Source organism: Typopeltis vanoorti, chromosome 9 (assembly GCF_054136105.1).
Source record: "Typopeltis vanoorti isolate ZY-2024b chromosome 9, IOZ_Tvanoo_1.0, whole genome shotgun sequence".
Lineage (NCBI taxonomy): Eukaryota > Metazoa > Arthropoda > Arachnida > Uropygi > Thelyphonidae > Typopeltis > Typopeltis vanoorti.
Window position 1 is genome coordinate 121,912,679 of NC_143557.1, and position 27,089 is coordinate 121,939,767.

At 34.8% G+C, this 27,089-nt stretch overlaps 2 protein-coding genes across 4 annotated transcripts in view; one reads left to right on the top strand and one right to left on the bottom strand.

The window, feature by feature from the left end:
• The window catches only part of LOC150103481 (cleavage and polyadenylation specificity factor subunit 5-like), a 186,419-nt gene extending 171,981 nt beyond the window's left edge, over positions 1 to 14,438 (bottom strand). For both annotated transcript variants that reach the window (XM_090398226.1, XM_090398225.1), the window contains exon 1: positions 14,288 to 14,438. In XM_090398226.1, the coding sequence (XP_090254352.1) occupies positions 14,288 to 14,421 (134 nt within the window). In that variant the 5' untranslated portion in view covers positions 14,422 to 14,438. The remainder of the gene's footprint in view (positions 1 to 14,287) is intronic.
• A 240-nt stretch (positions 14,439 to 14,678) lies between these two features.
• Positions 14,679 to 27,089, top strand: part of LOC150103482 (regulation of nuclear pre-mRNA domain-containing protein 1B) — a 202,048-nt gene continuing 189,637 nt past the window's right edge. For both annotated transcript variants that reach the window (XM_090397488.1, XM_090397487.1), the window contains exons 1-2: positions 14,679 to 15,151; positions 26,248 to 26,377. In XM_090397488.1, the coding sequence (XP_090253614.1) occupies positions 15,001 to 15,151; positions 26,248 to 26,377 (281 nt within the window). In that variant the 5' untranslated portion in view covers positions 14,679 to 15,000. The remainder of the gene's footprint in view (positions 15,152 to 26,247; positions 26,378 to 27,089) is intronic.

A 27,089-nucleotide genomic window follows, 5' to 3' on the forward strand; every position in this document is an offset into this window, starting at 1 on the left:
TTCCCTCCAGACTCCACTTGACTTTGCATAACACCAGTGGTCAGCTATAAGGGGCTCGTATGAGCCCTTTGTTAAATTTCTCTGAAATTTGCGAGCCCCTTGTTCTTGTTTACTTTATTTTTTCAAAAAAAAAAAAAAAACAATTTTTTGAAATATATTAAGTGACAAACTCATACGGTAACCTAACAAAAATTAGTCTATTCGGCAGTGTATAGATTATTTGGAATTATTGTTTCAACTCCTCTATAACGAATGCGCCCAGGTTTGAAAATAAAATAAGTGCATGTGCTATCTTTACCCTTCTCCCCTCTGCTAGCCAATCATATGGTAAAACCAGTAGCCAATCAAACGTTTGTAAAACTGTCATCAGCGGGTTGTTCCAGTCGACATTAGTTCTGTGTTCGTCAGTACACTGATGTATAACAATTGTTTTAAAATTTTAAAATAATAATAAATTTAAAAACTGTATATTCAGCAAATTTTATTTTTATAATTGTAAAAGTATTTTTATCCAGGAAACATGAAAAGACAGTCAAATTTATTAAATTTTTTTGGGAAAGAAAAAATAATGAAAAGTGATTCTGCTGATTCTACTGCAGTTGAAAATGAAGTCAAAGATGAAGTTGAATATAATAAGCAAATTGATTCAATGAATATGCAACAAGTTGGAGGAGAAAAAGAAAATCATTTACCTGATTGCTGAAATGAGAAGCAAGCATCGTATTTCAAAATGCAGTATAAGTAGTTAGAAATTAAAAATGTAAATTAGGATGCCATGTTTGCTCAAAATATAAAAACTTAAGTGTCGAAGGAGAAAAAAGTTGTCACCTATCAAAGGAATGGGTAGAAATGAAAATGGAACCGAATGGAAACACTACAGACTCGAGAACCGCATCTTTGCGTAAAAAGTTATCTAAACATAATGAATCATTTGCTCATAATAAAATCATAAATATAAATGAAGAAAAAAATTTATTCTTTCAAATTTAATTGACAAACTAAATGAAAAAGAATTTTGATAACTTCAAAAATATTTAATTCTGTATATAGTTTGGTTACCAGATTAATGCAAATTAAAAATGATATTGATCTAGGATTATCATTGAATTCTAGATTCTCAGGAATTAGAATAATTGAACATATTTCTAAACAAATAAAATTAGAAATATTCTCCAAATTAATAGAAAAAATTGGAAAATTTCTATAACAGCAGACAACATTATTGAAAATAAGTGTTTTAGTTATTCACGTACAAGTTGAGCTCACTCAACCATGCATGGTTTTTTGTAGATCTTGTAGAACTAGAAAATACCACTGTGGAACGTATACATTATTGCTACTTTAAATTCATATGGATTTTCTGATAACTATTTAAAAAATCATCTCATTGCATTTTGTTCTGATGGAGCTAGTGTAATGTTAGAAAACAAATCAGGTGTTGCAATCAAACTTCTACAAAAATCTCCCAATATTGTGATTTGGCATTGCGTAGCTCATCGTTTACAATTAGCATTAGATGATTTGATAAAAAACATTAAAGAAATAAATCATTTTAAAATATTTATGGATAAACTATATGCTTTTTATCATCAATTACCAAAAAATCGACGAGAATTAAATACGATTGCAAAAGATCTTGGTATCGAAATTTTAAAGATCGGCCATGTGTTTGGACCATGATGGGCAGCTTGAAATTTATGAACGGCTCTTGCTGTGTGGAGAAATTACCCAGCTTTATGCAAGCATTTTGCATCGAACGATAAATATAAGGGCTTTTTCAACCGACTTCTCAATTTGGAATTTTAAAAAGATCTAGCATTAATGATTGATATCCTACAGGAATTATCATATCTGTCAGAAGCTTTACAAAGTCGCAATATAAGTATTATAAGGGCTAACTCCTTAATCCTTAATCTATTATATTGTTTCTTTATTATAATAATAAAATGACATAAAACATTTGCCTAATTTAATTAAAAAATAATATATTTCTTAACATATAATTTGTTTTCTTGAAATTTCCTAATACCCCTTTTCTTTTTGGGCATTCAATTCTTATATTTAAAACGAACAATTAATGCAATTAATGATTTTAAAAATTCTATGAATCTAAAATTGATCCATATTAAAATCAAAAGAATTTGAAGGAATAGCAATTGAAAGCTAAATCAGATTTCGCAAATTACCGCGAGAAACATTACTAAACTCTCTTATAATGTCTTTAAAGGATAGATTAATGCAGCAAAGTAATTTTAAACTTAAAAATTACAATTATGAGGATTTGGAAGATGAAGAACTGAAAAACATTTTAAATGTATGTTATCCTGAAACATGGAATAAGTTACGTGTCCATGGTTAGAAGGAAAAAGAGAATAAAATCTTTAAATTTTATTTTGAAATATGAAATTAATGATTTTAGAGATTTAGTGGAAATGGCTTTGACTGGAAAGTTACAAAACGAAATTCCCAGCATGGTGAAAAAAGCCAAAGATTTTATGGCAATAATTGCAGTTTGAAGCGCTGAAGCCAAACGGAACGAGCTTTTACTGTGATGAATAATATCGTAACGACAAAGAGATCTTCTCTCACTATAAAACATATTTCGGATTTAATGACAATATGTATAAATGGAAAACCCTTGAATGAATTTAATCTGAATCCCAATGTCAAATCTTTTATAGAAAATCATCGCTCGGCTATAGATCCTCCTAGAAGAACAAAAGATGTGAAGGAGGAAGGAAATAAGGTGTGGCAGCTGTTGTAATAAGTATTTTCTTAAAGTAATTGTTTGTAAATGTTAACCTGTAATGGAGTGAGTTTTTTCTGGGTAAATGTGCACCAGACAGCGAGTTTTTTTTTTTTTTCCCATGTAAAATCGTCTCATCATCTCGAAAGTGATTTTATTAAATAAAATATTATAATTACTGATACTACCATTTTACAAATAAGAGTTCACTTTTGGTAATCACATATAAATAAATAGGACTATAAAATAATGCCCCTTGATTGGTACCATTGATTATCACTTGAAGTATAAAAACAAAAGAGAAATATAACGTATTTCAATATTATTATGTTTAGATAATATTTATTTATTATTTATAGATTGCTTGTCATAAAAACGTCTATCGCAAACAAAACAAATTAATTTTATTTATAAAAATGCAGACTATTGCATATGTGCGATTATAAAAGATTTTATTCTTATTATATTTTGATAGTTTAAAAATATTTTTCTTATGTAAGATAATTAACACAGATGAATGTGTGCAAATATTTCATGTTTAGATCATGAAATATTTGTTTAAAAATGATAGCCTATACAGGTTGATTGTCACATCATAGTTTTTGATTGGCATTTGCTTGACGATGCGAGCTCTTTGTTAAAATTTCCATAGCTCACTATTGCATAACACCATACGTTTCTCCATCTCTTGAGTGTCTATCCTCACAAGAGTCCATCCTTGCTTCCATCCACCTTGAAAACTCTAGTTTCCCTATACTAATACTTTTACTTGTGCCAACAACAATATTCTCTCCAGATACCTATATCCTTCCACATTCAAATGCAGTCCATCCCTCATATACAGTTCTCTTCTATCCTAAAATGCACTCCAAGCAACCACATAATACAATCCTCTGTTGCAGCACATTCTTGCAATCATGCCATTCATTATTGATGCTCTTCTCTTCATCTCTGTATTATCATATCTAGGTAATACACTATCTTCCCTCTCGCACTTCTGTCATACAACCTCAAGCATAAATCTCAAATCTCTCAGTATCAATTTACAATAACCCCCCGGTAATTTGTACCCACCATCATGTCATTCATTTTTTCTTTCATCTCGCTTAATTGCGATAGTAATGCTACCGTTCCTCCAGGGAAGCACTCCTCTAGAATTCTGTCTTACACTACACGAATCACTGAGACTTCATACATCATGCATCTCACCCCATCATTCATTTCTACTGAACTGCATCTCTCACTCTTTGCATTCCTATTTATTTGCATTCTTGCCATCTCTAGCTTTCCTTGCACTCCCACTTATCTGCCTTCATTCATCTCTCCTTCCCTAGCTTCCATATTATCTTACTTTCCTCTGAATCCCCCTCGTCCTTGTACTACTACTCTCTCTCTCTCTCCCTATATCATTTCCATAACCCTCTCTCACTCCCCCTCTTGTTCGTCTCACACCAGCCAGCCTTTGCAGCACCCTAATATCCTCTTTCATGCTTCTGAACTCATTCAGATCACGCTGCTCATCTCTCTCTCTCTCTGCCAACATTCACTCATTTCTGACATACCACTATCATAGCAACTTAAATCTAAGGTAATATCAAAGTCACCAAGCTCTTCTCATTTCTTACATTTATGCAGACAGGTATCCCTTATTCTTTCATCTACCACATTTTTGACTGCTGGGACACAAACACCACATAGCAAAATCTTGTAGTATGTAGCATAAAATATAGTCCTTGAATGGTGGTCGTGGGCTGAGAAACATCGGCAAACTTACGGCTGCCACTATTCTCATAACACAGTACAAAGACACTGACAAGATACAGTATTTATTCAAATATAACTCTCACTTTTTTCCCCAAAATTAAAGCTAAAAAATCATGGTGCAATTTATATGTGGGGATTTTCGGGAACTAAAGTTTTCAAGAAAAAACTGAAAATGGGTATGACTTACCAAGAATCTCCTATTCGCTATCGCTACTTCCGGCTTCGAGAGCAGTTTCCTTGCGTGCATCATTAAAGTCATCTACCCAAATAGAGTCATCTTCTTTCTCATTATTTGAAACTAATTATCTCAAGTCCTGTAAATTACCAGTAATTTACAAGACTTGAGATATGTAATGAACAATCCTTCACGAATGACTAATGAGAACTGAAAGCAGAGCGTGAAACAGACAGCAATGGTAGGCCAGTAACGATAGAGCAGCTATGAAGCCGTGCATATGATTGGCACAGTATTAACAAAAGATCACATTACTAAACGGCAAAGGCAAGCCAACATTTGTTGAGTTGAAATGCTAATACTCATCAACTGAATTCTATAATATCTGAAACTGCCATAACAATTTACTTAATGTCCTCTTCCACCAGAGACAGGTTGAGTATTCCATGTTTCCACAACAACCTCCAGGAGTCTTGTTTTCTGGCATGGCTGTTAAGCTGTTTATAGGTTTGTAATCGGGAGTTAACCTTAATTGATGTTATCCATTTAGTTCTTGGTCTTCCTTTTTTTCCTTTTTCTTCCAATCTTGCATACAGAGCGAAGTTGGGTAGCCTTTTTGTGGCAATCTCACAACATGTCCATATCACTGACGTTGTCTTCTTTTGATCTTTTCTATTAATGAATCTGTACAGTTTAGGTCTTGTCTTACAGTTTTATTTGTTTTCTTTTCTGTCCATTTTGTTTTATTTATTTTTCTGAGACATTTCATCTCGAAAGCCTCCAGTTTTCGTATGTCTCTTTTCTTGAGTGTCCAAGTTTCTGAAGCATATAGCACAGTGGATATTATAATTGCATTATATAATATTATTTTTAGAGGTTTCGAAATTTTCTTATTTTTCCAGATTTTACCTAGATTATTAAATGACCATTCAGTCAATATTTTATGTTTAATAGTTGTCATGGTAACTAATTGTTCTGTTATTACTGTTCCTAAATAATCGAATTTTTATATCTGTTCAATTGTTGTTCCAATCAAGAAGTTTACTTTTTCTTAATTTTTTCCAATTACCAAGATTTTTGTTTTGTCCATATTTATGGCAATGCTGTATTCTTTAGCCACATTGTTTAGTTTGATTATCAGGTTCACCATTTTATTCTTTTGCGTCTGCAATCATTACATTGTCATCTGCATATTTTATGTTATTAAGGTTATAACCATTTAGGTTGACCATTTTTTCTTCTTTCATGGCTTGGTTAAACATATCCTCTAGATCAGCGGTTTCTCAAACTTTTCCAGTGGTGTACCACTATATTTCATCATCATCATCAAATTTCTGATATGTACCCTCAAGGGGTGTACAGCTTATGATAGTACTACATGAAAAATTTACATCATTACTAACTTCCTATCTACAAATTTCCTCCAAATCAGTCTGTTACTCGTCAAGACTCCAACATCATCAGATCTTATATTTCTATCATCCAAAGGCACTTTGTACCGTATTAATCCACCTATATCTTGGTCTTCCTCTGGGTCGTTTTCCAGCCAACCTGGCAGAGAACACTTGTTTTGCTAATCCTTCCTCGCCCATTCTGTTTAAGTGACCATACCACCTGAGATTAGCTCTGCTAACACATTCCTGGATGCTGACAATGTCAAGTTCTTTTCTAATATCCTCGTTTTTAATGTGAAATTGCCATTAATGCCATCTGTTCACGCCTCTAATCTTTCTCAGGACTCTCATATCTGCGTTCTCTGGTCTTTGGTCAAGTGTTTTTACTTCTGACACAGCTCTGAGATCCATAGGTTAAAGCTGGCTTGAACACTGTCTTGTATACAGCTAATTTAGTGTTCCGACTAATTTCTCTCTTATTCCATATGAATTTATTCAATTGACTTCCTACCATATCAGCTTTGTTGATTCTGTTGTCTATATCAATATTTAATTTACCATCTTCACTAAAAATCGTGCCTAAGTAGTTGAAATGTTTTACTTGTTCCACAGGTTCGCCATTCACAGCCAACGATTCTGCCTATTTTTATTGTCTTTGGCTTATTATTGCTGACCTTCATACCATATCTATTACAACAGTTATTCAATTTAGTCAGAGAATCTTGCAGACTTGTAGTGGATTTATTTAGAAGTATAACATCGTCAGCATGAAGCAAAGAGCTGACATTAACATCTCCAAGTTTGATATCATGTTTAATACCACTTTCCTTCATAATGTGATCCATATAGATAATGAATAACAGAGGGGATAATGTACATCCTTGTCTCACACCAGATTTAACATTAAACCATCTTCCTGTACTTCCTTCAATTCTAACTGCCAAATTACAACTCAAATAACTAAGTATTGCTTGATATAATGCCCCACTGACACCATATACCTGTAGCGTATTGAATAGCATCTCTCATGGCACCTTGTCATATGCCTTTTCCAGATCGACAAACTTAAATACAGATCTTTGTTATATTCCCATGCTTTCTCAATTATTTGTTGTAAAGTGAAGATCTGATCCTGACAGCCTCTATTTGGCCTGAATCCAGCTTATTCTTCACCAAGCTTTTCTTCCACAATTCTTCTCAACTGTTTCTCAATTATACTGGCATAAATCTTGCCAGGAACACTCAGTAGGGAAATATCTCTGCAATTCTCACATTAAGTTTTATTTCCTTTTTTATATATGGGTACTATGAGAGCTCTACTCCATTCATCGGGAATTCGTCCCTCTTTCAAGGTACATGAACTATGCAGTGCAGCCACTGTAAGACTTTTATACCACCATAGTTCACATTTCTGGTCGAATATCATCTACTCCTGCTGCCTTTCCACATATCAAGCCTCTGATGGCTTTTTCTACTTCAAGTATCGATATGTATTCCTGACTGTATGCCTGTTGAGTGTTTTTTTACCACTGTGCTATCACTGCTTGTTTCATTTAGCAATTTTTCGAAGTAATTACTCCATACTTCAAGGATTTCTTCTTCTACCATTTTCATGTCACCTTTATCATTTCTAACTCCTTTTACAGCACTCTTTCCTCCATTCCTAAGCTTCTTCAACAACCTCCAGAATATTTTGCCACCTTCTTGATATTTATTTTCTATGTTCTTGCAAAAGTCCTCCCATGACTTTTGTTTAGCTAGTTTTACACACTGTTTAGCTTTCTTATATTTGTCTCTGTATTCTCTAAGAGCACAAGCTAACTTATTTGCTAGGAACGCTTGATATACTTTCTTCTTTTCCTTCACTGCCACTTTAACTTACTGTGTCCAGCATGGAGTTCTAATTTTTCTATCCTTGCAGACAACTTCATCACATGCCTCGCGCTGACTCAATCATTGGTTTCTTCAAAGCTTGCCATTGAATCTTCAAGGTTTGGTTCCTGTTCTCAAACTCTTTCATTTTTTCTTCAAAAATCTTTGTGTATTTCAGACTGCAGTTCACATCTGAGAGCTGCTCAACTTTTATTTGCTTTAAAACTTTCTTACATATTCTTCTTTTTAATATGAAATTCAATTTTATCCTGCTCAAGACTAAATAATGACCACTTCCAATTTCAAATCTTCTGTACACTGTGGTGTCCTGCACTAGAGAGGAAACATCACTATCAACAATAACATAGTCAATGAGACTTTTCTTATTCCTTGCCTCTTCTCTTTATGTGAATTTGTGCACCTTTTTATATTGGAACATGGTGTTAGTAATAACCAGCCCATGTCCTGAGCAGAAATTCAACAGATATTTGCCATTATTATTAGCTTTGCTCTTTTCTCCAAATTTTCCCAAAATATTTTTTTATGACTGACAATCATTTCCTACTCTGCTATTTAGATCCGCAACAATGACCAACTTTTCCTTTTTCATTGTGTCAGTTGCTTTTTCTAAAGCCTCAAAAAATTCCTCCACTTCTACCTTAGTAGAACCTTCTGTGGGACCGTACGCACAAATAAGTCTCATTGTCCAGTTCCCCATTCTGATATTTGCCCACATTACTTGAGACTGACTGCCATTCAAGAAGATTAGCCTCGTATTTTGCGTTGAATACTATGGCTACTCCTTCTTTTCCTTGATTGTCATAGCCTGAATACACATTTTGTATTTATTGCTCAGAAAGATCTCACCAGTTTTTGTCTTTTTTGTTTCAGTCACCCCTATTATGTCGATCTGGTACTTATCTAATTCCTCAGCTAGCTCCATTTCTTTGCCATTCAGGCTTCTTATGATGATAGTACCGATCTTTAACTCTGGCGGTGCTGAGTTGGGGTGTGTTTTCAGATTTGTTCCAGTAGCTGACTTTTCGCTGTTCGCCCCGGTTCCCTGGCAAAAACAACGGGAGCCTTGTTTAACTGGGCGACACCCCAGCCGGCATGAAATTTTGTCATGTTGTGCCATCATTTTATATATTGGTTTAAGCCAATAAGAATACAATTTGGTTGGTTAAATCCCAAATTGCCAGCCCATCCTTGTTCGTTCAGTATCCAGGTAGATACCCAACAGGGTGCACCACGAGAAGGTGAGGATTGGACATTAGGTCAGAAGCTCTGGTCGGTTCTCCACATTCCTTTAAAGGCTATGTGGAGGTCTCCTCTCAGTTATACAGCTTTGACCCTTAAGCACCCTTTGCCTTGACATGAATGTGTTTAAACTTTTTTCGTATGCGAGGTATATGGAAACCTTTTTAATATTTTTTTTCATAAAGTTAAACTCAGGGGTGTGAGTTATATTCGAGTAAATATGATATGCTAAAATATTCTAAACGACAAAAAAAAAAAAAAAAAAAAAAAAAAAAAAAAAATTCACAGCCAATTTCATCCTAATGAGCAAAACTCCTTGTAAATTTAGAACAAATATTGTAATAATTTACAATTGAAACTTATCTTTTTCTCTGACACCATGTTAGTGCATCCGATTCAACTGATGTATTCCAAATAAAGTGCTCCCATCACTTTTGTTTAAATACTTTTACACATAACTTAGCTCTCTTATATTTTTCTTTGCATCTTTTTAGGGCATCTGCTGACTTATTTGCTAAGAACTTTAAATATGCTTTCTTCTCTTCCAGACTGCTTCCTAAACTTTTTGTGTCTGCTGGTGTTCCCTTTTTTTGTATCCTTACAGACAACTTTACCACATGCTTCCTTAGCTGAATCAATCAGTGTTTTATTTAGTTTACCACGGAGACCCCACTCCATGGCTTGAATAACTAAGTGTAGAGTTTACCTGTACACGTTGGTCAACTTTAATTATTTTAAAAACTTTCTTACCCATTACGATAAAAAGCCAACAGGTTATTTTTTTCCTGCGGCATAAATTAAGTTAAGGGGATAATAAATCCCTCATTAGTAAGTTCGTTTCACTTAAACCTTGGTATTATGCAGGTCTACCTACTCAATGATGAGACCTCAATAAAGGTCGAAACCAGTTTGGGTAGTGACCTCTCCTCGTAATGTAAAACAGTAATACATCTCCTAGGAGCTGTGTTTTACATTATGAGAAAATATCAAGGTTGGTGATGGAGGTTGCTCCACCTTTGCTTCGAGTTGCCCTAGTGTTGTACTACCCAGGTGTTGACTTACACTTGGACTCGCCGATAGTTCTTCAGCATGAAACTCTTAGCTCTTAGATTTCGATCTCCGAGTTTCATATCTGGCTTTAAAATAATAAGGGATTTATTCTCCCCTTAACTTAATTTACGCCGCAGGAAAAAAATAGCCTCGTGGCTCTTTATCGTAGTAATAATATATATGGATATACCGTTCTGGCAATTCGTATAGTAGGGTATTTTTCCACTCTACCTGAATTTGCCTTCCAATCATCAATTAAGGTTACACGGTGGTGAGCATTTATAATGAAGAATTCATGGAGAGACACAACATATACTTTACATAACATTAGGAAAGTAACATTCAACGTTTTGACCTCTGTATTATTATTATTCGTGACACCTCCAAGGAGTCCGAAGACTCATCGCGGGAAGAAACCTACTATATAACTGTCTCCACCACTACACTGAACCTCTACTACCAATTATCTCCATCAACGGCATCTACTGCCCACCACCACAACTAGTATTTTTTGTCTGTAAATTGCGTGTGTTCTGAGGGGCCGATTTGTCTGTATGAGGGATGAAAAATCTGAGTTTCTGGGAGAAAAAACCCTGCTACCTCCATATGAGATCGGCTAACTCACCTTAGATTGAAAAAGTCCATATAAAGATTGCTCTCATCATGACGAGAATCGAACTTAGGCCTATTCCAATCGAAGGGTGCAATGTACCGTCGTTCTTCAAATTGCACTATGGAGGCGCTTAAAGTATTGAAGTATTAAATTATTAAAGTAAAGGCACTTAAGGTATTGAAGTCATCATCAGGATAAATACATATGTATAAGAAACAAGCTACATGGCACTGCACTACACAAAAGTAAGATGAATCAAAATGCTCGTTAATTTTATACTAGACTGACCACTGTTGGAAAAATAAAGAAATAAAAAAATTAAATAAAAAAAATTAAATAGAATAAAAAAAATAAAAGAAAATAAAAATGGAACTACATTAAACAATTTCTAGAGTCCTCTCGTATTGAGATTTTCTTCTGTTTGGGGTTGTTCTCGTTGCTATAAAGATTGAAGATGTGATCCACATTCTTGGAATGATGTTTCAGCATTTCACAAGCTTCTTTGGATTTTCTTTCAAACCAGGTTTTGGTGTAGCATAGGGACTTAGTGCTTTTTCAGTCAATTCTGTGGCAAGCTTAGAGTGAGTGGTCTGATAGGCCTGTTTTACCATAGTGGAAGTATTTAATGTGGTGTTTGTGTTCATCTTTTCTGATTGGGATGGTGTGTCCTGTTTTCCCTATGTTATCACCGTAATTGGTGATCACGTGGCCAGAGGACAAAGAGGGTCATCACAGCTCTCTTTGCCCACGTACTCTGCTCTGGGTATTTCGTATGGCAAAATAATTTTTATCTACAAAAAGAAGGTATGGCAATAGGCTCACCACTCCTCCCTTCCCCAATAGCTAACTTTTACATGGAAGACTGGGCTCAGATATGTTGATGATAATAATTTTGCCATTTGGAACCATGGCTGAGAAACATTAAATACATTCCTAAGCCACCTGAACAAACAACACAAAGTAATGTATCCAATTCACCATCTAAATTGAAAATAACAACTCTCTTCCTTTTCTAGACACACTCGTCACACATCTTCCCTCAGGCCGTATCCCCTTCACAGTCTACAGCAAACCCACCCACCCACACACATAAAAATTCATACCACCATCCAACACAAAAACTAGGAGTCATTAGCACCCTCAAACACAGTGCCCTAACAATCTGCTGCAATGAACAAGCTCTGAGCCAAGAATTTGAAATTATTAACCAAAAATTTATAAAAGATGGCTACAATAAAAAAAAAGTTCACAAGATCCTCCATAAAAATACCACTAAAAGCAAAAAAGATTACATGAATGCCATAGCCATATACCTTGCATTAGGAGCATTTTGGAAAAAATAGACAGAACATTACTTAAATACAACATTAAGACAGCCTTCAAACCACCAACAAAATTAAGAAATTAACTTGTCTCTTTCAAAGATCCTCTTCCATACCTGGCCCCACCCAGGGATTTACAAAATTCAATATACCTGTAACCTATCTTACATAGGGGAAACAGGACACACCGTCTCGATCAGAAAAGATGAACACAAATGCCACATTAAATACCTCCACTATGGTAAAACAGGTCTATCAGACCACGCACTCCAAGCATGCCACAGAATTGACTGGAAAGTCACCAAGTCCTCCCTACACTGCACCAAAACTTGGTTTGAAAGAAAATTCAGAGAAGCTTGTGAAATGCTGAAGCATCATTCTAAGAATGTGGAGGACCGATCTTCAACCTGTATATCAACCAGAACAGCTCCAAACAGAAGAAAACCTCAATATGAGAGGACTTTAGAAATTGTTTAATCTAGTTCAATTTTTATTTTATTTATTTAATTTAATTAAATTTTTTATTCTTTTTTTTTTCAATTATTTATTTATTTATTTTCCACTAGAGATCAGGCTAGGGTAAATGATTAACATGCATTTAGATTCATCTTATTTTTGTATAGTGCAGTGTCATGTAGGTTGTATCTTATAGATGTGTATTTTTCCTGATGATGACCTCAACACAGAGGACAAAACGTCGAATATTACTTTCCTAATGTTAAGTAATTTTTCTAACACGTGTTGTATCTCCATAAATTCTTCATTATGAATTCCAATCATCAAGTTCAGCTTCATGTTTTGGTGTTGAATAATAGCTACTCTTCTTAAATGTTATTACCCAAATATAACATTGAATACTCATTATTAGCACTGCACCTGCTTTTGTCTTCATTTTCTCAGTAACACCAACTAGTCACGTGATACTTTTCCAGTTCTTCTGCAAGTTTATTTCCTTTCCATTAAACTCCTAATGTTCCTATCTTGATTTCTTCTGATGTTGGGGGTTATTCTTCTTCTATATGCTAGGTTAAAGTTTTAGTGGCTGACTTTTCCCTGTTCACACTGGTTCCCTGATGAAAACAATTGGCCAGGGGCTGTTCTTCAAATGGACAATCCTCTAGCCAGCATGAAATCTCATCATGTTGCACTATGTGTTTTTCTGGTTTAAGCTAATAGAGTAGAATATGATTGGCCCAAATTGCCTACCCAACCTCGTTCTTTCATCACAGAATCAAATTTGGTATGAAACTTGAATCAAATGGTACTATATCTTTCCTAGATGGTCTAGAGAGGATTAGATGGTTTATTATCAACATCTGTCTATCACAAAACTTCATTCTCAGATAAATATATCCATCACATTCTGCTCATCATCCTTCACAGAATTATAGTAGTATTAAATACCTTCTTTCAAGAGCTCATATCATCTGAAATTTCTACAATCAAAGAAACAGATATTCTCAAAGATTACAACTTCCAAACAATAAAGAAAACGATAAAACTTTTAAACTTGGTAGAAGTGGAAAATATCAGTATATATGATGGATTTGAACAAATTGATGTGAGATCGAAATAAACACTATAGTATAAACAATGTTGTTATACGAACGGGATTGTAGGACACTTACTGTGAGATGTTAGCCTTTCTTGGATTAGATTTTCATTTTTTTTTTAAATAAGTAATACGCGTGTCCTTTATTATGCAATAGGTCTTCGATATGAAAACACTTTAATACTTCTTACACTGTATCCGAAGACGCCCGTGTATCCTAAGCACAATTTAGCTGCCATTTAATTTAACTGCATGTTTATCGAAACATTCTTTCGCAACACACTGCATACTGAACTATAAGGAAATCGATGTGCATATATAATGTTTTTTCGTTCATTATGGATTGGCCCAACGGTTTTCGAACCAAACTTAATAACGATTTCTTAACTTTTCTAATCTAATCACTTTGCCCACCTAATTATAAGGAGAAAGTGATAACTCGTGTTTTATTCTATAATTACACTGTCACATGATCAAGCCCAAACTGTCAACATGACAGATCAACACTTTTTAGATCATTATCTAATTATTGTACTTACAACTTTATAGTTCTGCTTAAAGTAACAGATGCCACAGAATTACTCGACGTCATATATTTCCCAGGATATTGCGACTGTGATCCTCCTTTTGGCCAGCCTGTAATTTGATTTTGCGATCGTCCATGTGCCGCCATATTTATAAACAGTATTTACGAACACTCGAGACAGATAATATCCGTAAAAAACCAGCTCTCACTTGAGTTATAAAATAACTATTTACATGCTAAATAATTTTTCAGTAGATTTATAAAAATAATATTGAATACTTGAAAATTAAAAGCATAATCATTATTGAGAAGATTTGGTGTTTTCGTAAAGGACATTCCGTGTCTCTTTAAATCACATTTTCACTTTCTCTTGAAAGAGACCAACACGCATGTGCGATCTTTTGGAAATAGTTTATTTGATTTTGTGATTAGGTTGTTGAAACATTTAGTAGAGTTAGTTAAAATAAAAGTGATATATCTTCTCGTCTTCGTTACCTTATATATTTATCGTTATAAGTTATCGTTATTATTTTTAAAAATATGTAATCCATTTTTAAAAAGTTATTGTGCAGAATGACCCTTAGAAATTTTAGCTGGGAATTATATGCTGGAAATACTGCCGGATGAGAAGCTTGGTTATTGAAAGGGCAAACATATGTTTATATTGTATCTATGTGTATATATCGAAAACTTGGAAGTTTAAAATGATTGTGCCATATTTTTAGAATGTCGGGATTCACAGAAGCAGCATTAGAGAAGAAACTTAGTGAATTAAATAACTCGCAGCAAAGCATTCAAACTCTATCGCTATGGCTTATTCATCACAGGAAACATCACAAAGTTATAGTTCAAGTGTGGTTTAAAGAGCTTAAGAAAAGTAAGTACCTGTTATTATTATCTTGTATACATATGTGTGTGTATAACTTCAAAGATAAGTTAATTAAAACATCGAAATGCCTTAATAGTTTGGTTGTTACTCTTACTAAACATTCATAAACCATCTAAATATTCATAAATATAAGAATCAAGATGTAACACCCATTTGGCCTTCGTAGTGCAGTTGGAAGAACGACGGTGCGTTGCGCCTTTCGATTGGAAAAGGCCTGAGTTCGATTCCCGTCGTGACGAGAGGAATCTTTATGTGGGTTTCTTCAGTTGAAGGTGAGTTATCGGATCTCATACGGAGGCAGCAGGGTAGTTTTTCTTCCGGAAACTCGGGTTTTTCATCCCGCATACAGACAAAAAAATATTAGTGGTAGTAGTGGGCAGTAGATGGCCTTGGTGTAGATAATGATGGTTAATGGTTGAAGTAGGTGCCCTCCCTCAATGAGTCTTTGGACTCCATATTAACTAAAGGTGATGTATTGATGAGCTCCTTATATCTTGACATTTTATTTCAAAACTTTCAGACATTATAAATGATACAAAAAGAAAAGAAGAAATAAGAGTATAAACATGACTTTTGGATGTGAGAATCAATTATTATCAGTGTTTTTAAATATACAAGCTGTGCATGTTTTTAAGTCATGCAGAAAGATGGTATGTATTAAATTGATTTATTGAGTGTTAGCTGTTATTCAGTAATATGCTCTTCTGTACTATGGTTGCAACCAGCACATTAGTGCTGGCTGCAACCAGAGACCTATTTAAGGTTGTCTTTTTTTGTTATCTCTGCACTAAACTAAACATGAGTATTTACTTTGCAGAAAGATTTCCTCTTCTTCCTCCTCCTTAATTCACCATCACATAGGAAATTGTAGACATAGAAGGGATTTTTATTTTATTTTAATATTTACGTATTAAATAGTCATTACTGTGGTTATTACGTGTGTTTTTAGTGATAGAAGGGATGTCACAAATATATGATAAGGAACATAAGATCACTGGTTTCTATTACAGTCATACTCCGACTGACGCGAATCCGGAGTTACGCGGTTTCTTATATGTATGTATTCGCTTCACGCCTCACCACTATCCTTCAGGCGCTGGCCGCATTCACCAGTGTCGCACATGCTGTGAACAAGCACTGATGTGTTTTGCACGGTCTCCATTCATACACAATTTTTATAGTCTACAAACCTTGCAATTGTTTAATGTTATGTTCTTGATAAAAATTTTATCACATAAAAAATAATAATGTCATCCAAAAGAAACACGTCCGATTCTTCTACAGCTAGCAAGAAAAGAAAAACATTGACTTTGGAAACAAAACTCAACATTATTAAGGATTTTGAAGGCGGAATGAAAATTTGTGAGCTATTAAAGAATTTCTATCTACAGGAATCCACAGTAAGAACAATCATAAAAGAAAGGTTTACAGATTTTGGAGGACATAGATTCTAACGAGGAACGAATTGTAGCCACAAGGCAAGGAATAAAAAAATCATTAGCTTGCTGTGAAGAAATTTTGCATGACAAGAAAAAGACATTATGCCATCAGACGAATCTATTAGATTGTATGAAACCATCGACATCGAAATAACTTTCTTTTTTTTTATGTACGAAAAACTACAATTATGATTATATTTCTTAAAAAATATAGGTGTTTTTGTAAACCTTTGGTCCCAATTGTATGTTTGTATATATAAATTACATGCAAAATTATACCCTGAGTTACACGAATTCGACTTGCGCTCTTTTTGTTGGTCCCACCTACCGCGTAACATCGGGGTTGTACTGTAACCTAAAATTAAATGTAATTTCTTTTGATTTGGCCAGTGTTTCCTTTTATAGTGGTTTTTAGACAGTGCAGTTAACTGAAAATGTGAAAAATAATTTATTTTTACAATATGATGAGTTCTTAGCCAATCTCAATTTCTGGTCAGTAATTTTAAGTTATTATTATTACATGACACCTCCAAGGACTCATTGTGGGAGAGCACTCTGCTCTACTTCACCACATATCTCACTGTGTCCTCTACTACTTAATCCTCCAATTATAAACAACTCGCTGTCTCCACTACTTAGTTCTCCAATTACAGACATCACTACTGTTATCAACACACACAATGCCATCATTGCTAACACCCACCACCAGCAATAGTATTTTTTGTCTGTAAGTTGCTTGTGTTCTCATGGCAGGATGAAAAACTCGGTAAGGTAGCAGGGTTTTCAAAGAGGGAAACCCTGCTACCTTTGTATTAGAACAGCTAACTCACCTTGAATTGAAAATTTCATATAAAGATTCCTCTCACCATGATGCTAATTGAACTTAGGTCTTTAACAATCGAAGGGTACAATGTCTCGTTGTTTTTTCAGTTGTGCCCCTTAGCACAATTGGAGGTGTCATGTAATAATGGTAACAGTAAGGTAAAATTTTTGAAAAATGAATTCAAAATAATTAGGTGATAATAGCAGGCTTCTCTGTAATGGTCAGCATGAGCATGGGTTTGTTAAAGAGAGGTAATATTTTATGTACTACAAACAACAAGGTAATGCATTGGATAAGGAAGTGTGTAGCATATACAGTGGTATGTTTAGATCTTTCAAGAGATTTCTACCACATTATACACAGTCTTGCCATAGTTTTTGTTACAACTTCTGCCCACCCACACACACATACCGTGTTGCCCACAGAATTCTGCAAGTCCGGTTCCATTAATGGTGCTATGTGCCACCAACATTCATGTTTTTATCATATAGACAGTTGTTTAGCTGCACAAGCTAACATGCACTGGGGAGATTATGAGAACTATGTAGCTGTAATAGCACTTCACAAGTTGGAATGCAGCCACCTGTTATTTTCAACATGCTAAGAGCACACTTGGAATCAGTAGAATGTTTGTGTATTGAACTATTAACCATTATAATGATACAGAAGACATATCTGACTACCAAAGAACAGGTTGACCACACTGCACTAGGACACAACAGCTTGTGAGGGCTGTGAAAGCACGCCTTCGCTGTAATCCTGTGAGAATGCAGAAAGTGATTCGCATACTAATTGATGACCTAGGGTGAGTGCCTGTTGTCGTTCTACTGGACACTTTTTAACACCACAACGTATGCAGCAGAGGGTGATAAAATCAAAGGCACTTCTCAGGCAGTATATGAAAACAATAGACACGGAGATAACCTCTTCAGAAATGAGATTTTCACCATTGAAGAGTCGTTTAACTACCAAAATGATTTGGTGCCCCAGATGGTTGCACAGCACATGCCATAGCACCCAGAATTCAGAGAGGTTATCATCTCGTTGTTAAAGTACGTTCAATCTCGTTGACTGCACCATTTTGTTAATAATTAAGACTGTGGCATTTGTAATGATGTAGTCATCTTTGCCTTTTGTAATAATACGATCTTTGTTTACATTATCTTGCTTTGCCTTTGCTTTCTTCATTTAATATCCATGAATGTTTGGCTGCTGCCATTTATCTATTTCTACTATATCTTATTTCTCACTCTATAGTATAACCAGGGGTGTAGTCGTAAATTCATTATAATAAATTATAAGAATTATAATAATAAGACATAATGCAGTTCCAGCTTTCGGTCAAAAAATAGCAACTTGCTGCTGTTATTATATTATCTAATATATAATATTAATTGAAATATATAATAATTAATATAATATAATTAAAATTAATATAATAATAATAAATGCACACTTTATGCTCTGGATTTTTGTTTCCCTGGCACTATTTCTTTTAGGACTACACCCCTGAGTATAACAAATTTATTTGTTTTAATGACTGCACCAGTTAGACTGTATATTGAATATGAGAATATAAGATCTTAAAACAAAGACTAAGTCTTTGATTTAAGATATTCCCCCGCTTATATTATTCTTACTTTAAACTAGTCATGGCTAAAATGTAATTCATATAAACTTCTATCTTATGCAGGTTTGAATTTTTTAGGATAGTGCATTGACAGAATCAGTCTAATGTGTTGTTTACAACACATTTAATTAAGTCAAACATAAATGTGTTCAGAATGAGTTATATTCGCATATACACAATATCATTACATTTCTATTGCTAGTCTCAATTCTCTCTAAGCTAACCTTAGTTCTAAGCTAACTCACAATTTAGCATCACATTAACTGAATATAAGACATAACTTGGTTAAGCCTAATTCACCATTAACATACATTATCTCATAAACATAGATGCTTGACATACATTCTTGTTCAGTATACAACTACTTACAAATTTTGTTCAGCAGACAGTCTTTCACATTAACCCTTTGTTCACATGTAATTCTTCTTCTTCTAGTCTCTCTTTCCAATTGCCGACACGTTCCTGTTTTTTCCCACTAAACTTTTTCTTTGTCGGAGTTGTACACTATGCCTTTGCCTTATAGGACCCTTAACATGGTAGCAGTGTACAGCTCCTTCTTTTCATGACGACTTGACACAGTAGTTCCCACGTGCCGCCGATCCAGGTAGAAGACTCAGAACTCACAACACTTCACTTTAGACTTCTAATAGCGAACTTGACATGATAGGGACTTAGGCAAGAGAAAGCTTAGAAAACCCTCAGACAAATTTCCTTTCCAGTGAGCTGCCTTATATAGGCCCAGATGTCCATTGTGCACATCTCTTGAAACTGGTCACGTATTTACCTTCGGACATGCTGATGTCATTCTTCATGTGTCTTTGGAATTCTTTATCCATGGCAACTATGGTCACATATTGACCTCTGGATATGATGACGTCATTCTTCACGGGGCTTTGCAATTTTCCATTTATGGCAGTTCTCAGAAATCTTCACTACCTTTAGCATTAGACTTGCTGATTTAGCCTTACTTGATGACGTCATGCACCACATTATTTTAACAAAGACTTAATACAGTAATATTACAGAAAAGATTATTTCAGTCAAAATTTAACAATTTTCTGAGTACATTCTCCTAAATAAAAAAACACACGTAAAACCGAACATGATGTTACAAAGTCACTTATCAGGAGAGATTTTACACCATATCAGTAATGTTTGGTAGGGAGGGTGATTTACAAGTTAACATCAGGAGGGGGGGGGGTATCCAAGTTGCATTTCTGTGAGAAAGAGGTCAAAACATTTGCCATAGTGTATCTAGACACTGTGCTGGAACCTGTGGTACGGCCCCTGAACAACACCATGTTTCACAGTTGGCAGTGGACCTTCCAACAGGACTCAACCCCTCCCTGCACACAACAATGATTAGAGGTGAATGTGCCCGACCACTTACCACCATCTGATTGGCCATCTGGAAGTTCTGATCCGAATCCATCGGATTTCAAATTGTGGGCAGAGCATGAGAGAGTAGCCTGTAAGAAACAGCACCTTAGCATTGCTAGCTTGAAGGTGGATTTGGTGCGAGCATTTGCACAATTTCACTTGGATGTTGTGCATGCCACCATTGATATGTGGCCTCACAGACTTGAGGTGTGTGTGAAGACAAAATGGAAACATTTCAAAAATTTAGTGCTGCTATATGTGGTGTATGTGCTGAAAGCTGTAAATGATTTACTGATAGATTAAAGATTTATGCATTGTTCAAGTTGTAATAGTATTTATGTCTAGACTGGATAAGTTGGAAATTAAATATGAGTTAGATAATATATTTGTGAGTTGGATAGGTAATTGGCTGTCAAGTATCAATAAGTTGTGTATATGGAGGAGCAATATCATGAAAGAAGAAAGTCACTGGTGATTTGCTGCAGGAGTCTGTTTTGTGACCTTTATTGTTTAACTTGTATGTTAGTGATATTGGGACAGGCTTAATTGGAGATATGTGGCTGTTTGCAAAATGATGCAAAGTTTGGTAACATTGAGGAGGAAAGTGTGTATTAAGCGTTTCAAAAGTGAGTATCTGTTAGGTGATGAGAATTCAGCAAAGAGTGGACAGTACCAATGGAAGGATGGAAAATGATGTTATTAATGTTGAACGTGCAGTTGTGGAAATAGAGGAGAACACAATGGACATTAATGAAGAAATTGCTCACTTTAATGTTATCCTTCATAGGACAAAGCATGAAATTGAAAAATTGCAGAAGTGGCAAGAGATTAGGAGGGCTGAAAAGAGAAAGAAGCAAGCAATCAAAAGGAATAATAAAGACCAACCAAACAAACAAGTTAAAGAGAAAATTATGTATGGAGCGTCAATGATCGTGGAGCGGTACTTAACAAAAATGTGACAAAATCGTGCTTTCTGAGATGCAAAAATTTACTATGTTAGCCATGCCATCTGGATGTAAAAAGGTAAGTCAAAGGAAATAATTGTCTTGGTACAAATGATTTGAGAGTCAAGAAGTATTCTATGAGGGAGGATGTAAAGGAGTTGTTAGAAGAGGCAAAACTGAAGAACGAGAAGGTGAAGACGAGATGATGTCAAGCAAAACCATATGTTGCCTGTGCAACTATGGTTTTGCTTGAGTCTATGCAGCAGTTTCTGTTAGGGAGAGATGTGATGCATTAGTTAGTGCCGTTTTTATCCAAGTTGACTCTAATTGCACTATTTGTTGAGAAATATATTACACAGACTGCAAATGTCTCTGTACCTTATTCAGTGATACAATAAAACTACTTGTTTTTCTTGCGTCTTCAGTATAGTGATGCTGTTGGGGAGGGCGTGATGTTTACCTTAGGGAGTGAGTTACTATCACAGGACTTGAACGTCGTGGCAATAGTAACTCGCAATTTGAGTAGGAAAATTCATACATAATATATAAGTTATTGAGAAATATATACTTTTAAAATAATTATTTTTTTCTTAATAATGATTCCATGCACTAATAATGCATAGCCGAAAATTACCACGTGCCCCCTGAAGACCTTTCGCGTACCACACTTTGAGAAACTGATCTAGAGGAAGCAATATTAAATTATATACCTATGGTAAGGGTGGTTAATCAGATAGGAGCTAGATGGATGAGTAATATCATTAAGCACAAGCTGAATGCTGTGGAGGGTATATAAAAAGAAAGGGAACTCATGAACAATACAAGGCTCAGGCAAGAAAGGCAAAATCAGATTATGAGAAGAATCTAGCCAAGCAGGCCAAAGGAAATCCTCAAAGAGCTCTTTCGTTATTTGGCAAATAAGAGAAAGAATGGCTATGGAAGATTGACTTTAATGAGTGATAATGGTTATAACGAGACAGAAGCAGATAAAATAGTTGAGCTACTGAATGACTACTTTGCAAGAGGATATCATCCTAGTGATGTTACTGCTTTAACATATGTGACAGACACTTGGACGAATTGGAGGTTCTTAGGATATTGCAGAATCTCAATGTAAATGGTATGGAGAGTGGTATGCCTGAGGAGTGCTTGACTGGTGGGACAATAGAAAGAGTGGCTTTAGCAATAAAGAGAGGGCATGATGCAGACAAGATGATAGTTATGGTGGGTACAAATGACCTGAGTGGTGATAAAAATCAGGTAGCAAAAGATTTAAGAACATTGTTAGATATTGTGAAGAGGAAAAGTGTCAATGGGTGGATAGTGTGTATGTGCTGCCTTGTTTTGACAATTACGAGTTAAGTAGACGAACGATGATAATAATGATATGATTGCAAGAATGTGCAAAAAAAGAGGTCTGGAATTTGCATTGTAATATAAATAGGGAGTTTATTACGGGTAATGGTACATAACAAAAGCCTATTAATAATTAATTACACACATATCAGATGTTTTTGATAACTTCACAACTGTTAAATATAATTGATAAACCAGAATACAAATGATGAATTTATTACTGTATACATGTTGGAATATTGCTAGTTGTTGCTATCATGTTCTGTGGTATCACGCATGCTATATTCTAGGTCTGCAGCAGTTAAATTTTTGATGAAAGCAGATCATGCATAATGTAAAATTAAGCCTTGATTTTTATTGCATTGCACAGGATTCCTAAGAATCTCCAAATGCTACGTATAATAGCATATGGTCTATGTTATTATATGGAGTAGAGACATGGACACTCTCCAATCTGAGTGTGAAAAAACTGGAGGCCTTTAAAATGTGGGTGCTGCAAAGAATTATGAGAATATCATGGAAAGAAAAAAATAACTGAAAATGAACATCCAAACTGCAATCTCCAGTGCTAAGTCAGATGATGTTATTATACTGATGGGCGACCTAAATGCAAAAGTGGGCTCAGAAAAAATCTCATTTTGCATGGGAAACCAAGGGCTTGGAATCAGAAATGAAAGAGGTGAAAGATTAATTCAATTCTGTGAAACCAATGACCTAATTGGTTTCACAGATTGGTTTCAATAATTGCCGACACACTGTTTAAACATCCTCCCAGAAAACTATATACCTGGACAAGCCCTGGGGAATCTATAGAAACTAAATTGACTATATAATAATAAGCAAAAGATTCCGAAATGCAATAACACAAACAAAAACATATCCTGGAGCAGACATAGGATCGGACCACAACCCAGTGATTGCAGAAATCAAAATTAAACTTAAGATACCAAGCCAACCATTCATAAGAGAAACTTGTAATTCAGACTCACTTAACAACCAAGAAGTTAAAGACTGCTTTATAAAAGAATTCACAGAATCCCTTAACAAGTCTGACACCACAACTCACACAGAAATTAGAACACCAATTGATGAAATTAACATGAACTGGCAAACATTCAAGAATGGCATCAATGAAGCAGCCAGAAATACACTCCCACAATTAAAAAGGAAAAGGAATAAACCTTGGATGAATGAAAAAATACTGACGTTGATGGAACAAAGAAAAAAGTTAAAGAACAAACCTGAATATTAAAGCATGAATAAAGAAATAAAAAAAGAATGCAGGAAAGCCAAAGAGGAATGGATTAAGTATAAATGTATAGATATAGAAAACACAGAAGCAGAGAAATGCATGGAAAGATCAGAGAAATGACAAGCAGGACAAATAATCCAGCAAACCATGCAAGTGTCATTAGAGACTCAAGAGACCATATTCTAATGGATAAAAAAGAAATCATGGAAAAATGGATTGAATACACAAGGAAATTATATGAACAACAAAGAAATGATATTCCTGAACAGACTGATTTAGAAGGAGATCCGTTTTACTCTGTGAAGTTGAAAATGCCTTCAGAAAACTAAAACCACATAAAGCTGCAGGAATAGATAACATCTTGGCAGAATGGTTAAGGGCTCTCGATGGAGGACTGAAATTTCTAACAAAATTATGCAATAAAATATACGAGACTGGACAAGATGTGAAGAGTTCAGAATTAGCCTCATCAGTCAAGTATCAAAAGTCCTCCTATACGTTATTCTTGAAAGAAATGAAAGAAAAATAAACATAGAAATAAATGATACACAAAGTGGCTTCAAGGAAAACATAGGTACAATAGAAGGTATTTTCAATCAGAACCATCATAAAAAACTATCTAGAAAAACAAAAAGATATGTACCTCTGCTTCATAGATTACAAAAAGGCATTCGACAATATCCAACATGAACAATTAATTGAAATCCTTTCAAAAATAGGCATGGATGGAAAAGACATTAGGCTATTGACTAATCTTTACTGGGAACAGACTGCATCTTTGAGAATAAATAGAGAGACCTCAGAAGAATTCCCAGTTCAGAAAGGTGTGAGACAAGGCTGTGTCTTTTCTCCGATTCTCTTTAACCTATACACAGAAGAAATATTTAATAAAATTAGTAACCTTAAAGGAATCACTGTAGGGGACAGAAATATTAATAACCTAAGATATGCAGATGACACGGTTCTTTTAGCTGAAAACAAATAAGACCTCAAAACTCTTCAAGATGAAAACCTCAAGTATAGTGAACAGTATGGCCTCAGTTTCAACTTTAAAAAACAAAAATCATGAGAGAAAATAAAATACCAAAAATATGCATCGATATAAAAGGAAATAAATTAGAACAGGTGCAAAAATACATATACCTCGGACACTTGATCACAGAGAATGGCAGGACAGAAGATGAAATTAGAAAAAGGATTGAAATCACAAGGTCAACTTTCAACAGTATGAAAAATCTACTAACATCTAGAGAATTAAATCTGAAAACAAGACTAAGAATCTCCAAATGCTACATATGGTCTACGTTATTATATGGAGTAGAGACATAGACACTCTCCAATCTGAGTGTGAAAAAACTGGAGGCCTTTGAAATATGGATGCTGCGAAGAATTATGAGAATATCATGGGAAGAAAAAAAGACAAATGAAGAGGTACTAGAGATGGCAGGCATCAACAGGAGCGTGACGAAAGAAATTAAAAAGAGAAAAGTCAGATATTTTGGACATATTCTGAGACATAATTGCCTACAAAAGACACTTCTTGAATGAACTGTTGAGGGAAAGAGGAAGACAAAGACTGAAGTAGATGAAAAATATAGAAGACTGGACCTATCTCTCATATGAGGAATGCAGCAGAGAGGCGCAGAATAGGACATGGTGGAGACACATGGTAGTCAGTCTCCTGGAGGGAGAAGACACCTGACAGGACAGAATTCCTGAGCATTTGTAAGGCTTTTTTAAATTTTCTTGTGAAACCGTTATTATCAGTATATGACATTTTTGTTTGTTGCCAGAGTACTTGTCGGCCAGTAGTGGTTGTGTGAAATGCCAGGCATGATTTATGCTCTTCTTTTTTCGACATCTTTTACGTGTTCAGACATGCTCATCTCTCCTGACCTCCCTGTATTCAATTTCAGCAAGCCTTTCAGTTTTAAAGTAGACTTTTCCAAATTGTTAGTATCACCAGACTAACCAAGTAATATCCATGGTTTCAGGTCTATCCTTTTTCTTCATTGTAATCTTTTATTTTCTAAATCGGCATTTTTACTGGGAATTTGCACATTGTAATACCCGTTAAAATCTGGAAGTATTCCTTGGTCCATTTATCTAGCAAATTCTTTCTAAACATAAAATAAATCATGGACAGTACATCTTTTGTGTTACTTTTTCGAAAAGACAGATATTTTTTATTCCCTCAAGTTTGTTTATTTATTTGTAAATCATTCAATAATATTTTTAATAAACATTTATTCTGCTTTAGCGAAATCCACCAGGAAGTTAACGTTCATGTATTTAGCTAATGATGTTATACAAAACAGTAAGAAAAAGGGACCAGAATTCTCCAAAGAGTTTACCACCATATTAAGCAAAGCTTTTCATCATGTCCATGTGTAAGTGTGATTCTTATTCTTGTTAAATATTTATTTTTGGAAAAATATTATATATACTGTTATCACATATAAGAAAAGATCATCACATTCCATGTGATAATCTTTTCTTAAAATAAATAAATAAATAAATAATAATAATGCTGAATTTTTTGCCTCTATCAATAATAAATACATGCTTTCCTTTAGTGTTACACAGTGATCAGCATTCATTTCAGACAAATTATGGAGAACTACAACTGTGTTAGAAATAATTACTTCAATTTTCTGACTTACCTTCATATTATGGTCATCATCTGGAGTATACACACATATGAGGCATGTTCAAAAAACCAGTTGGTATAGAGAGCACGCTGCGGCCACTATGCGCACCTAGTGGCAGGTTTTGACAACAAACTGCCATTTTTCCCGTTATGCCATGAGCATTAGTCGTCGAGTTACATCTGCTGAGGTGAGCACATGCGTAAGCTGTTTGTTTGGATTAGTGACAATGAAAGAGCTTGAAGAACTGTGTGTGTGTGTGTGAAATTCTGCTGCAAACTTGGTAAAAATTTTACAGAGACATTTCAATTGCTTAACCAAGCGTTTGGGGAGGACCGTATGAGCTGAATGCAGTGCTATGAGTGGCTTAAGTGTTGATAGATGAGTCGGTCAAAGATCAAGGTGATGTTGGTTGTGTTTTTTGATTAGAAAGGCATTACCCATTATGAATTTG